Source organism: Camelus bactrianus, chromosome 6, assembly GCF_048773025.1.
Source record: "Camelus bactrianus isolate YW-2024 breed Bactrian camel chromosome 6, ASM4877302v1, whole genome shotgun sequence".
Taxonomy (NCBI): Eukaryota; Metazoa; Chordata; class Mammalia; order Artiodactyla; family Camelidae; genus Camelus; species Camelus bactrianus.
In genome coordinates, this window is record NC_133544.1 from 24,615,284 (window position 1) to 24,629,169 (window position 13,886).

The 13,886-nt window shown below is 56.0% G+C and overlaps 1 protein-coding gene across 4 annotated transcripts; it reads left to right on the forward strand.

Annotated features, from left to right (window-relative positions):
* The first annotated feature begins 536 nt into the window (after positions 1–536).
* Positions 537–12,991, forward strand: PGF (placental growth factor). Of its 4 annotated transcripts, none has more exons than XR_006727868.2 (7): positions 537–749; positions 1,953–1,995; positions 6,306–6,502; positions 7,270–7,346; positions 9,372–9,401; positions 9,506–9,643; positions 12,217–12,991. XR_006727868.2 is itself a non-coding variant. In XM_010962933.3 (7 exons), the coding sequence occupies exons 1-7, from the start codon at positions 675–677 to the stop codon at positions 12,242–12,244; spliced, it is 513 nt and encodes a 170-aa protein (XP_010961235.1). In that variant the 5' UTR covers positions 537–674; the 3' UTR covers positions 12,245–12,991. The 4 variants fall into 4 exon arrangements, 3 of the variants coding, with proteins under 3 accessions (XP_010961235.1, XP_010961244.1, XP_010961248.1); XM_010962933.3 differs by having other exon boundaries at positions 9,506–9,568; XM_010962942.3 differs by having other exon boundaries at positions 1,956–1,995; positions 9,506–9,568.
* The last annotated feature ends 895 nt before the right edge of the window (positions 12,992–13,886 follow it).

The window sequence follows — 13,886 nt, forward strand, 5'->3', positions numbered from 1 at the left end:
AGCTATGGGCCCCTCTCCGCGGGCCGGCACTGGGTGCTGCAAGGGGCAGCCGGGGTCCCGGGCAGCAGGCTCCAGGCGGCCCCGGGGAGGATGCAGGCTGGGGTCCTGCGGCCGTGAGGTCCGCGTCGGGATCGCAGTTCCACGCACTGAGGGCCGAGCGCGCTCAGGTCCCTGCTGCCGGCCGCCCGCTGACACGGCTCGGCGCTCACGGCCGCTCCCTGGGACTCGGGTCTGGAGCCTCGTCGGCGGTGGGCGGGGCGGGCCTGCAGCCCCGCCCCATTCGCGGCCCCTGAAACCCAGCCGCCGCCAAGCTTCAGTCCCAGAAGAGAGCTGCTGTCTGAGGAGGAAACTGCATCTTCACTGGCCAGCCACAAGAGGACCTAGGGTCGCGCTGGGCGCCCGACGGACCCTCCCCAGGGAACCGCCTGCCTTGCACCTCCTGGCCCCGCCGGGCCCTCCGCATCAGGTTCCCCAGCCACAGCCTCACCTGCGGGCTCCAGAATTTCCAGGGCTTTCAGAGGATGCTCGGGCCACCGACGGGGACCTCGGGGCAGCAGTAAAGGGGGGCATCCAGCCCCTCATTCACCTCCTGTCCTCGTGTGCCAAGGACTCCCCCCAGGGGACTAGCATGGTGGTTTTCCCTTGGAGCCCCCAGGCTTAGTACGTCTGAGAAGATGCCTGCCATGAGGCTGTTCACTTGCTTCCTGCAGCTCCTGGCTGGACTAGCGCTGCCTACTGTGCCCCCCCAGGTAAGAACCCACCCGCAGCCTGGCTTCCCTGATCTTCCCACCCTCAGCACTGGGAGCAGGGGTCTCTGAAATCACAGACTCATTCCAGGGACCGGCATCTCCAAAGATGTCCACACACTTCCCAGGAGCCAGGCTGGACCGCCTCGTCTGGGAGGAGACCTCAGGCTGGGCTGTCCTAGACTCCAGCTTTGGGGTCTGTCTTGGCGGGGGCGGGGAAGCCGCAGGGAAGGGAGGGAGGTTTCCTGTCTGGCCCCCAGAGCCCTGGTGGCTTTGCTTAAAAGCATCTCTCCACTAATCTCAGGCAAGTCCCTGGCCTTGTGGTCAGGGTCAAGGCCCCATGACCAGGCAGGCGCCCCCAGGACTTCTGACCCGGCCTGGTGGAGGGGAAACCGGCAAAAGAAGCCATTGGTGGAGAGGTTAGGCCCTGCCCCCACCAGGGTTCCTGGCTGAGCCCATGGCTTCTGGGTGGGCTGGGGGCGAGACAAGGGTCCTGCTGTGCCCTCTTCCCCGGGTGGGCAGCCGGAGGTCCTGAGTGCAGGGCCTGGGGAAGTGAGCAGGGCCCTTTTCCCAGGAGCTGGGTGAGTCTGGCCAGGAGCCAGTTTGGGCAGTGAAATCCTGACAAAGCCAATGTGCTCCCTTCCCACTGTGCTGTCCTGCTGCCCTGGGAGTCCTGGGCCCCAGCCTAGAAGTGGGTGGGCTGGGCAGTCCCACAGGGGCGGAACAGCCCTACTACCCGCTTGCTGCAGGGCTGGTTAGAGGTGTAACTTTACCGGCAGCACCAGCTCATGGCGCTACCTGCTCCAGCACCTCGGCTCCCACCAGCTGATCGCCTCCCTCTGGGCTCTGGCACCCAGCCAAGGTGGGATGCACAGGGCCCAGAAAGGCTGCCTGGGGGCTGGGTAGAAGGGAGACCCCAAAGGATGTCAAGGTCTTTGGGACACAGCAGGCAAAGGTCTCCAAAAGCCTCCAGCCTCCCACCCTTTCCAAATGATGAAACTGAGGCCAGAGAGAAGGGTGGAACCCACCCAGGGTTCACTGAGTTTTTAGTTGCACCTGGAAAGTGTTGTCTCTGAGACAGAGCCGAGCATGTGCGGCGGGTGGGAAGGAGCTCAGAGGGGCCTCTATGCTCTTGCCATCACACTGGGTTCCAGAGTGCAGAGGCCCCAGGTTGTTCCCCTCATCTCTGCACCTTTCTGTCCACAGCAGTGGGCCTTGTCTGCTGGGAACAGCTCATCAGAGGTGGAAGGTAAGCTGGCTGGGTGGGGAAGGGGGTGGTGTGCATGAGCTCACCAAGCCTTCACCTCCCAGGCCTCTGTAGACGATGGGAAGGGATTGGCATGTAGGGTGGGAGTAGGCTGATATTAAGTTGGGGAGAGCCTGTAAGCTGGCTGATGCCCTGGCTGACAAAGTTGGCAGGGCCTAAGACCCTGAGGGGACCCACTGTTGGGACCCAGAGGTCTAGAGAGGTATATTCCTGGGCCAGGGTCACCTGGCACACAGAGAGCAGGGCTGGGGCCCACATACCCCGGGTTTGTCAGGTTAGCTCAGAGCCCCTTCCCAGCATGATGTAAGGAGGCAGATGGGGTCTTGGAGGGCAGTGTAGGCAATGAGTGCCAAGGGCCAATCTGGAGGTCTAGGAGCTGGATGCAGTGGGTGAGCAGTCAAGAGGATCAGGAAGGGGACCTTCCCAGCAGCCCAACCCTGGAGAAGCTGCAGGAATTTGTCCAGGTCTTTCCATTGATTACAAACAGACAGAATGAGTCGTGCCCTCCCCAGCCTGGGGTTGCATCAAGAAGGAATCTTCAAAGGGCGAGACATTTGCCAAAGAGACATACGTGCAGAAGGCAGGAGGCCTATGCCAGGCCCCCTGCCTTGCTCCTCCCTCCCAGCCTCTCCAAGACGTGCAGCCGGGCCACACACCACTTCCCACGGAAGAAAGGGAGCATGTAGGGACGTGCACACGCACACGAGTGGTAGCCTCTTCTAGCTGGGAACACCCTCTCTCTGCTGGCCTGCCCACATCCCCCCCCCACCCCCTGCCTGGTGGCCAGCCTCTCCTGAGCCGGGCTTGGCTCTAACATCTGAGTCCCAGGCCCCTTGGGCACTGAGATGGTGGGGGTGGGAGTAGCCTTTGACTTCATTGACACTCTCCCCCTCCCCCTGCTGTGCCTTCTGGAACTGGCACAATATTATGTTTTCTGGAATTTGGAGAATCATCCATCATCCATCTCTATCCACCCCTGGCCTTTTTGATGCTTTTAGTATATTTCAGGCAACAGCTACCAAAGACATCTGAGCCTCAGTTTCCTCATCTGTAAAATGGAAGAGTTAGACTACATGCTACCTAAGGTTCTTTTTCTTAGATTGTAGGATTCTCTGACTCCAATGGAATCAGACACAGGGGTATATATCTACCAGGGACTTGGGTGAGGAGGCTTGGAAGTGTTAGGGCAGCTCACCTGTCATCCTGATCAATTAGGGAGCCTATATTATGACCAGGGAAAGAGGTTTGGACCCCAGTTATCAAAATCCGAAAAGTGTCATCCCCCCTAACACCAGGCAAGAAACAGCATAGCCTGTCCTCTGTGGCCACAGATGCTAATTGTTACTATTACTACACATGGTGACAGTACTAGGCATTTACTCTAACTTTGTGCTGACCACAGGCTGTGAACAAGGAAGGCACTCGTATTCTCCAAGAGGCTCAGAGAGGTCCTGGGGTCACCTAAATCCCCAGACACCCCTCAGTACATGTGGCAGAGCTGGAGTGCTTGGCACCAAACCTCCCCATGGCTCACGGCTGAGCAGGCATGAGCAGGGTGTCCCTTGTGGTGGGCTGGCTGTGTGCCCCACCAGTGACCATGGAGAGGACACCTGCTGGGCTTGGGCCAGTGGCCAGTGGCTCTGCCCAGTCCCGTAACCTCCGCCTCCCAGCAGCCTCCCCAGAAGCTTGTGCTCAAGATGAAACATTTCCCTTCTGGGGTCTCCTCCATCCTGGGTGGTAGGCAGCTGGAGCCAGATAGGAGTCTTGCCCAAAAGGTTGGCAAGAGAGCCGAGAGCCCATTCATGGCCCTGGGAGCAGCTAAGCGCCTGCCTGGGCCACAGCCTCCAGTTCCTCTCCGCCCACCCCAGCCTCTGAGCAGGTCTGGGGCTAGAGGAAGTGCTCTCAGGAGCGCCTGAGCAGAGCTTTGCTGAGGGGCTCAGCCCACATCTGGGAGCAGTCACAGCACTCCCTCAGCCGGCCCCTCACCCAGCCCCCTTTGTTTCTCCAACACACCCAGACAGCAGGCCCCATGGATGAGCTGCCCTCTTTCCTAGTGGCTGCCAGGTAAACCAGGCCCAGCCCACCTCCTTCTCAGCCCTCTCACAGCACCGACAGGCCATGTGGGCCAGAAAGTGGTGAATTTCAGGGCCCTGGAGCCTGGGTCCTGTTGACATAGTCTGCATGGTGGGTGTGGGGGTGAGGAAAGGAAATCCCTTCTTCTGCCGCCAAGGCCCTGCGGTTCTGCTTAACCTGGCCCTGGCCCTGGCCCGACAGCCCGTCTGAGTGGGCTGGGTGAGTCTACTTGCGGAATAGTAGGAGACTGGGGTGCCCCTTCTCTGCTGCTATCCCCTCCCTGATGGCTGGTCCCAAGGCAGGAGCCTGAGCCTTCAATGGCACTTTGGCAGCTGGCTATTCCTCCGCTGTTATTTGTGTTTTCCAAGGCGAAGATTAAATGTTCAGAGTTACAAAGTGCTCGTGAAGATTTTAGACTAAACATGCACTCACAGAGTTACAATAGGGAGGTGCTCCTCCGAGCTCTCTTTGCAAAGGCCTCTTCCCTAGATCTTTGGGCCACGTATGGGGAGACGGTCCAGGGAGAGTGAGCCAGTGACCTAGAGAGGTAGGATCAGAGAGACCTTTGGTCCCCGCCCACTCCCGGGCCCAGCCCTAGTGCCCCCTAAGCAGGCAGGGCAGAATGGAGCAGCAGACACCCAGATAAGCGCGGTTTATTGCTCCGTGGCCGCCTCAGCCAGCTTCACGTGGACACGCCGCCTCTTGGGTATTTTCCACCAGCTTGCAGCCTTTCCTGAAGGCCTCTGCTAGGGCTGAAGTTTATTTTTCTTCTGAGATTACCCTGCAACTCACCTCCTCATAGGGTCAGTGGAATGGACTTTGGCCCTTCTGCCTCCTAGGAAGGGCCATGGAGGGAAGTGAGGGGGCTGCTAGGAGAGGCCGTTGCTCTTGGGCCGAAGTGTGGGGTCCCCAGGTATGCCAGCTTCCCCATCCTCCCCTACCAGCCGAAGACGCCCATCAAGTGCGAGGCAGGATGACCCAGGGCTGGAGACGTGTCTCTGCCCGCAGTCCCAGGGCTGGGCTGGTTGCACGGATCACAGTCTGTCTGTCAGAGCTGGGAGGTCCCTTAGCAACCATCTATGCCCAACCTTCTTCTTTTTCCACAGCTGGGGAAACTGATATACCCAGAAAAGTGAAGTGACCTTCCCAAGGTCATACAGCCACTGTAGGGCCAGGATGAGGAGCCAGGTCTTCTGGCTCTGGCTACTCACTTTCTGTGAGCCTCTGTTTGGGGCCATTCCTCAGGCCTTCCCCTGAAGGACCAGTGTTTTTTGAGAGACTCCAAATCAGTCCCTGAAGGATCCCAGCCACGCCCACCAGGACATCGTGGTGGGTCAGGGATGTCCCTGTGAATCTTCAGTGAACTATCATCTAATCAGTTAGTAGTTACTTAGCCTATGTTTACGGGGTGCTTGGGTCCCTGTCTTCAAGGAGCCTCGACCTGCTTGTAAAGGAGATAAAAGTCACCAGTGACAGAGATAAGGCGGGGACAAGTTATGCTCAAAAGAAGAACATCTGTTCGTACTGGACAAGTTGGAGAAGGCTTCAGAGAGGAGGCAGGGAGGCAGGCCTTGAGAAGTGGGTGGTGGGCTTTATTTGGTTAGAAATGAGAAGAGGGCAAGGAGCCCAGACCAAAGGTGGGAATTATGGGGGTGCAGCCCAGGCTCATGCGCGGGTGGTCTGACCAAAATGGAGAGTGGGGATGGGGCACATTGCTGGCTGCAATCTTGGCCCCCAGGCAGAGGAACTGGCTAGAGTGGGGCAGGAAATAAGGACTGAGGGGAAGGCCAACCCTCCCCGTGGGACTCTGCCAGCCAATTGTACAGAACTTGCAGAACTGACTGTTTTCTGCCAATTCCCCAAGACTGAGGAAGCACTAGGTCAGGCCTGAGAAAGATCCAGAGGGCCTGGGGAGTTGCCAGGGCACGCTCCTCGAAGCCCCAAGGCACCAAGGCAGACATGGGTGCCTGAGTTGAGACGAGAGCTGAGAGGTTAGGACGTCGCGAAATTCTGTTCCGCTGGGATTTCCATTAGGTAGATGAGCTGAGGGGTCCAGCTATAGTCCCAGAGGGATCACATCACGAGTTCAGAACTGAGGGAGCATACATAGGCTGGGGGCTTCCTGGAGGAGGGGTGTGGGCTGAACCTGGAAAGCCCTGCAGGGGCTTCAAGGAGCCGGCCCCTCTTGGCCTGACCCTGCTGTCTGTGCCTCCTCACAGTGGTACCCTTCCAGGAAGTGTGGGGCCGCAGCTACTGCCGGGCACTGGAGAGGCTGGTGGACATCGTATCTGAGTACCCCAGCGAAGTGGAGCACATATTTAGCCCGTCCTGTGTCTCCCTGCTGCGCTGCACCGGCTGCTGTGGTGATGAGGACCTGCACTGTATGCCGGTAGAGACAGTCAATGTCACCATGCAGGTAGGGAGGATCTCCTAGTGTCCTGTCCCAGCCCTCCCCGCTGTCCACACTCTGCTCATCAGAGGGCCACAGAACCTCCCCCGAGAAGGGACCTGGAGAGGGAAAGAGGGCAGACCAGGGTCCCAGGCTCTTCTGCCACAGTTCCCCTCCTTCTGGAGCCCCCTCACCTTCTTACTAGCTCTCTCAGGCTCTGGCTTAGCCCTACCCCAGGACCCAGGATATCTGGTTGAGGTTGGAAAAGAAATCCGTTCAGATTCAGGAAGTCCCTGTTTATACCAGGAGCATTTGGTGCCCTGAGCTTTGCTTACACACCCATACCCAGAGTGGTGTTTTGAGCACTCATTGAATAATGCCAAGCACTGTGCTAGACGCTTCCTAAATGTTACCTCGACTTCAGTCCTTCGAGCCAAGTGATATTCTTGTTTCACAGATGAGGAACTTGAGGTTCCAAGATGTTATTTCACTGGCTCAGCAGGTGGAAGAGCCAAGATTTGAACATAAGTCTCTCTGACTTCAGAGCATGGGCCCCCTCCTACAGTATTGCTATGCTGGTGGCCCTGGGAAGGGAGGGACAGGGGCCTCCCTCAGATCCACATGGGGGGACGGGGGAGCTTTTTGCCCCACACTCAAAGCAGAATGAGGGTGTGTAGTCCAAAGGCTGGAGGGAAATAGGGAATCTGTTTCTCCCCAAAGTGGACAGTGGAAAGAGTATGGAAAACCCATGGGCCAGCCCCCAGTCCAGGCATCCAACCTTTCTCTCCTCACAGCTCCTAAAGATCCGCTCTGGGGACCCGCCCTCCTACGTGGAGCTGACATTCTCTCAGCACGTGCGCTGCGAGTGCAGGTGGGTCCTCAGGTGTGGCAGAACACCCGCCACCCACTTGGCAGCTTCAGCCAAGGGGCTGCCCATCCCTTCTTCAGGCTGCATTGCCTTCCTGGCTCAGGGAGACCAAGGAAATCAGCGACCAGTTGCAGCTGCCTTTTGTCTCCCTATCAGACGATTTTGCCCAGAGAGGTGGTCCCAGCAGCTGGAGCACAGCTGCCGAGAAGCTACAGGGACAGAGGGGGTCTGGGTCCCTCCCAGACTCACAGGGGCGTGGGGCACACCACCTCCCTCCCTGAGCTGGGAGGCAGCTACCATGGCCCTGGAAGAGGTGCCTGGACTTTGTTCTGGCCCAGGGTGGTGCCCACAGGAGGGGGCAACTGGGCTGAGGAGCCCAGAGACGGACAAGCCGGGGCGGGAGGAAAGGGGCAGAGAGGGAAGGAGACACTGAGCCACCACCTGGCAGAGCCTCTCACCAGCACCAGTCCTGCTGCCAGTGCCAAGGGCACTCTGAACATTAGCTACCAGGAGCAGCAGGCCTGGCACTGCCAACCAGGCTCAGGGAAGAGAGAAAAGGGCTCAGATGCTCTCCTGGTACCCTCAGACCATGGATAAAGGCACCAGAATAGAGGTCTTGAGCCCTCTCCTGGGGTGGGATGATGGGGAGGACCACCATTTATGGTGTGCCTCCTCTGTGCCTTGTCCCACGCTAGACATCTGAATATGTTTTCTCATTTATTCAACAAACATCTATTGAGCACCTACTCTATGCTTGGCACTATCCCAGATGCTTGAGATACAGTGGTAAGCAAGACAGACAGGTCCCTGCTCTCATAACAACCCCAGGGAGGTAGGTACTATTGTTATCCCATTTCACAGATGAGGAAACCGAGGCTTGGTATGGTTACATGATTTGCCACAGCTAGTGAGTGAACCCCAGCCTAATCCAAAAGTCTGCCCTTTCTCATGCTACCTCTCGTGGCTGTTACCACACTCTCCAGGAGCCTCAGTACTGCCCTGGGCTTGGTCTTGCCCGGTGTCCAGGGCTCTGGCCACACTCTTGGACCCACCCCACTGTTAGAGGCCCAGCTTCAATCTGTTTCCTCCCATCCCCTCTTGCCAAGGCTTGGCTCTGTAACAATAGTTCAGTAATGAACCCTTCTGGTCACAGTGCTAGACAGTGACTTTTCACCTTCCACATCACCTCTGCCCTCACAGCCACTCTGTCGAGCAGGCAGATGAGGAGACTAAGGGTCCAAGAGTGTCTCTGACAGATCCCAGGTGGCAGAGACATGACCAGGCAGTCCCAGGAGGCCCTGGTACCCTGCCCTGTCTCCCAGGGGAGGCAGCCAGCCCAAGGCAGCCTTTCCTGGCCCCAAAGCTGACTGTCACCACACTGCCCCACGCTCCCACTGTGGTTCCCAGGGAAGACTGAGGCCCTGGCCCCTTCCAGAGGGTTGGGCAACAGGGCCACCTTTCTTATTTCTTCTGGGCCAACAGCCACAGCCCCGGGAGGCAGAGCCAGGACAGGCCTGGTGACTGTGGGGCTCTCGCTCCCCTCCCCTCACCCCACCCCTTCACCTGCGCCCCCTGTGGCTGCCTGCAGAGTCACAGGTCCCCAGGGTAGGGGTGGCAGCTGTGCCTTGACAGGTGGCCTTGACCTCATTCACCGTCCCTGAGGAAACTCCCAGAGGGCACCTTGGAAGGAAGGGCAGATGAGGGAAGGAAGTGATCAGAGAGAGATAGCAGAGAACACTCAGTCCCCAGATCTGATGCCAAGAGGCAGATGAGAGCAGAGGGGTGTGGAAAGGACCCCCAAGAGGGCATTCTCACCTCTTTGGGTGGGGTCACCAGAGCCTAGAGTGGGAGTGGAAGCCCCCAGGCCTCTGGGCATCTCTCCCTCACTAGCTCTATACTACCCCCTAGTGGCTTCAGTGCCAAGTACAGGACCAGCACTAGCGATGTCTGCGGAGAAATGGCCAGAGAGCAGGGAGCCCCCAGTTACTGCTTTCCTCATTCTCTCCTCCCCTGTCTTTGTTTTCTTAGGCCTCTGTGGGGGAAGATGAAGCCAGAAAGGTAAGTGGCCTGGCTGGGGCACCGGGTTGTTCTCGGGCCTGACAGCCCTTGTCCTAGCATGGGGGCCCCCAGCTACTTTGTCCTGACGCTTTGGCTTATTGCAGGAGGAGACCCAAGGGCAGGGGGAAGAGGAAGAGAGAGAAGCAGAGACACACAGACTGCCACCTGTGAGTGCGCGGGGGTGGGGCCCAGGGATGGCAAGGAGGCTGGGCCAGAGGGGAGCCCCCGCCCTGCCAGCAGGGGTGAGTGGTCGGGAAGGGGCAAAGCGAGGCTGGGGCAGTGTCAGGGGCCAGAACAGGGAGCTGCACACCTAGAGATCCCAGGGTCTAGCAAGCCTCAGGTGAACCAGGACAAGAACCAGGAAGCTTTGGTTCTTGTCCTGGCTTAGCTCTAAGTCTCTGTGTGGCCTTGAGCAAGTCACGTCACCTCTCTGAACCTAGTTTTCCTCTGTGTGTAGAATGAGGTGTCAGGGGGTTCACCAGGCATTCAGTCATTCTACAAACATTCACACTTATGTCTGCCAGGTATGTCAGTGGGCAAACCAACGAGATTCCTACTCTCACAGTGCTTTCATTCCAGTGATAAAAAGTCTAACAGCTGCAAGCTTAAGCCGGGCTGCTTCCTGGTGGCCCTGGGAAAGGTGCAGTCCTGCCATGGGCTTCCAGACCAGTATTTCTTCCACCTCGGGGTAGAAGCCCAGGGTCCACTAGCTTCCCTTTCCCTCCCCATGTTACCTGCCCATCCAGATGCTTCACATCTGGAGGCCTAGGCAGAAGTCCAGGCCTGAGTGGCTGGGAGAGAAGGATTAGAGAAGGGAAAATCCACACTGTGAGAATAGAAAGAAAATATTTCACAGGCCCGGTAACTCAGTCTCCCCGTGGTTCTCCTTCAGGGCCCGTCTCCTCCCAGCAACAAGACTCAAGAAATCATTTCATGCCATGGGACTGGAGCTGATCCAAGTCCTACCACATGAGCCCGTCCTTGCACTGACAGGGACTTCCACTCCGCTCCGTGCAGATAGAGATTCTGGGGAAGTTGGTCCCCCGCAGGCGTGTGGCCCTCATTTCTCCCCTGGACCAAATCAGTGACTTGGGGAGAAGCTGGAAGTGTAGTCAATGCAGGGCTCCCCTGCTGGGCAGCTCCAAATAGAAAGCAGCCTGTCGCTCTATCTGCTAGGACAGCAGTCTTCAAATGTTTCATTCGGGAATCTCTTGAAAGGACTTCAGAAGCCCATGTGCTTCTTTGTTCATTTTGAAGTTGACCATGAAGTTTTCATCAAAATTGTAAATAGTTGCAAAGGATATAATTTCTGACCTATTATGAATATTATATTTTAATGTAATATAATATTTTATTTTATTATATATTTACATTTTATCATATTTTAATATAAAGCCATTATTTAACTCTTCAGATGTATCCTGTGGAACAAGCCATCCTAATTTAATACTCACTTTCATCCACCTTTAAAAGAATGCACAACAGCAACAAGAAAAATACATGAATGCTCTCCTTTAATATTTCCATTGCTGCTTCTTTCCTAGAACTTGTATTTCACTTTCCCCACCGAATTTCAGCATAATATAATTTTTTAAAATATTCAAAAGTCTTTTATGTATCACCTTGTCATAGTTATCTGTCACAACAATGGTATATAAGTTTGAATTATTTTAAATTTCCTCTGAGCAAAAAACTTGAAATTAAATTTTCTCTTGGAATGAATTATCACAATAATTGCTAGTGGTACCGATTGATCAAAACAGCACAAATACATCGTATTTTACTAAATGCTAAACACAAAAGTACAGTCAATCTTAATTAGGAATGCATCTCAGTGAAATGACTATAGCTACTTCATTTCAATTAGTTAATGAATTCAGTAATGAATGTTACCTCCTGCCAGACTGAGGCAGGATTCAGCATTCATTCCACTCAGTCACTCGAATTCCTTCCAAGTTATTTGACAAAAACCTCAAGGTGATCTACTACAAAAATTTCTTCTCATGACATATTAGCTGACAATTCGGTTACCTTATTCTTCAACTTTGTAGAAAGCAGACTTGGAAACCACCCAACCTGCAAAAGGCTCAGTTACCCACTCACCATATTTCTTTTCTCAACACCTACACCCATATCTCAAATTGTTCTTTTATGCAGTGTCCCCTGGAATCCTTTTTACCTTGGGTCAAAGTACTGTTACAGAATTTGGAATGAACGTGATAATGCCTCCCTTTCTAAGGGAGAAGGGCAATTGGAAATGAGATGGTAGGAAACAAACCTCTCATGCAGACAATTTTCAGGCCGAGTACCTGTGGAGGCTGAAAACAGATTCCTTTAAAACTATCAATATTCACATACACCTTGGATAATCTTCCTGTCCACCTAGGAGTGCCCGTATCCTCGTTTGAAGACAGCTGTCCCAGAGTAACCAGAGGCATTGGTGCATGGAACCAGTCTGGGTTCAAAGCTGGCTCTGTCACTGACTAGCTGTGTGACCTTGGGCAAGTTTCTTAACCTCTCTGAGCCTCCGTGTCCTCATCTGCAAAAGGTTGATAGTGGCTGTGCCTTCCTCTTGGGCTATTGTTAAGGGTAAATGAGAGAGTGCTTAGCACAGGGCTGGGCACCTGGGCAAGTGCTCTGTGAAGGGCGACTCCTAGCTTCTTCTTGGGCTGGTGCAAGCAGACAGCCAGGAGCGCTGCAGTCTCCCTGCGCTCCCTGTCCAAGCTTCCCCTCTGGGTTTGTCCCCCCTCCCATAGGAGGGACCCCACCCTCCACCCTGTGCTAATACCCGCTTTCTGTGTTTGGTCTCTGGCAGGTGTGGCAATACTGTTCCCCGGAGGTAACCAGCCCCTCGGAGGAGAGACCCCACACCCGCCTCGTGTATTTATTACCGTCACACTCTCAGTTACCTCCCTGCTGGCACCTGCCTCTATTTATTAGCCAATTGTATCCCTGCTGAATGACTCACCCCCTCCAAGATGAGGAGCAGGAGGGACAGGACCCTCAGGAATTCAGTGCCTTAAACAGAACGTGAGAGAAAGAAAGAAGACAGACCCAGGTGTGCTTCAGCTTGGGAAGAAGCCAGCCATGTGGCTTTGTGAGGGGCGGGCCAGGCCCTCGGGGCCCCAGAGGTGTCCAGGGGGCTGGAGAGGAAAGGACATAGGGACCCACAGCCTGTCCCTGGGCCTTGGGCTCTGCACAGACAGGCAGCCCTTGCTCGGGGAGCTGCTGGCCAGGGTGGTGTGGGGTAGCCTGCTCTGGCCGCCAAGGCCCCTGCTGGGAGGGAGGGCAAGCAGCAGTTCTTACAGCCTCTTCCTGGCGGCAGCTCTGCACCCTGGAGATCAGAACGTTCGGCTCCGGAGAACAGTGGTTGCCTGGGGGCCTTTGCCACTCCTTGTCCCCTAGGTCTCACCTCACATCTTGCCACTGCTTGTGCTGGGACATTGTTCTTTGTAGCCAAGGCATCACCATCCTGCCCCTCTCAGGGACATGGCAAGAGTGGGCCCCAGGCTGGACATGGAGCAAACTGCCCCCACGTGGCTGTCTGACTGCCAAGTCAGATTCTCTTGAATAAAGTATTCTAGTCTGAATACAGCTGTCCAGCGGAGTGTGTCTGCCAGAGCAGTGGGCAACTGCAGGAAATGGAAGCAGGACAGAACAAAGGGGCTGTGGGCTCCCGGGCTGCCCGGGGGGTAGCTCCAGCCTGTTCCTGCAGCTCCCTGGGGTGTGTACTTCCCGGTTGCTTTAGGCAAAACCCTGAGGTCCACTTTTCCCGTAAGAAGGGGTTCCTGAGATGGAGTCTTGGCCCCACACTTGGGGGCTCTGACCCCAGCCACCACTGGCTACCCTCAAATTCAAGAGCACCATCCCCTTCCCCTCCCCACAGGGCTACCCAACACCCAGCCCAATGCCCAGCCCTCTAAACCCAGCCTGAATGGGGGGACTCCTAGGTTCCACAGACCCTGGCCCCAGGGGACTGAACCACACCATGTCCGGCTCACTCTGGCTGCTGAGTGCAAGGAGTGGCAGATGCTGCCTGATTTCGTCCTCATTCTGTCTCCCATCTTCCATCTTCCTCTGTCTTCCTCCTGAGCGCCTTGACATGAAATGAGAAAAAAATGCTTTTTTTTTTTCTTTTTCCAATCCAAACCACTTACTGTAAGACTCCCTTGTGCCTCTGACCTGCAAGGTGTGTTTGTTTTTCTGTTGTGTTGCAGAAGAAGGGGAATCCCCATTCTTTCTCCTTGGAGGCTGCTCAGGACAAAGCCATAGGGCCCAGGGGGCAGAGGCCACCTCAGGCTTTGGAGGGGAGCCATGGATGGTCCAGTGGGATGGATGGGGTGGGGTGGCCCTGCTGAGGCAGCTGCCCTTGGTGGTCAGTTCACCGAGGCCTGGGCCCCCTGGAGGACACTCTGGTCAGAATGTGCTTCTGGCTGGTGATCACAGTGGGTGTGGGCCAGCCCTGGGGGACAGGCTTTGCAGAAG

What these genes read in the sequence shown, in the direction of transcription:
- PGF (XM_010962933.3), top strand. Translation starts at nt 675, where the DNA reads ATGCCTGCCATGAGGCTGTTCACTTGCTTCCTGCAGCTCCTGGCTGGA. An exon ending in TGCCTACTGTGCCCCCCCAG is followed by an intron (nt 750 to 1,952) that starts GTAAGAACCCAC and finishes TTCTGTCCACAG; the next exon opens with CAGTGGGCCTTGTCTGCTGG. An exon ending in GGGAAGATGAAGCCAGAAAG is followed by an intron (nt 9,402 to 9,505) that starts GTAAGTGGCCTG and finishes GGCTTATTGCAG; the next exon opens with GAGGAGACCCAAGGGCAGGG.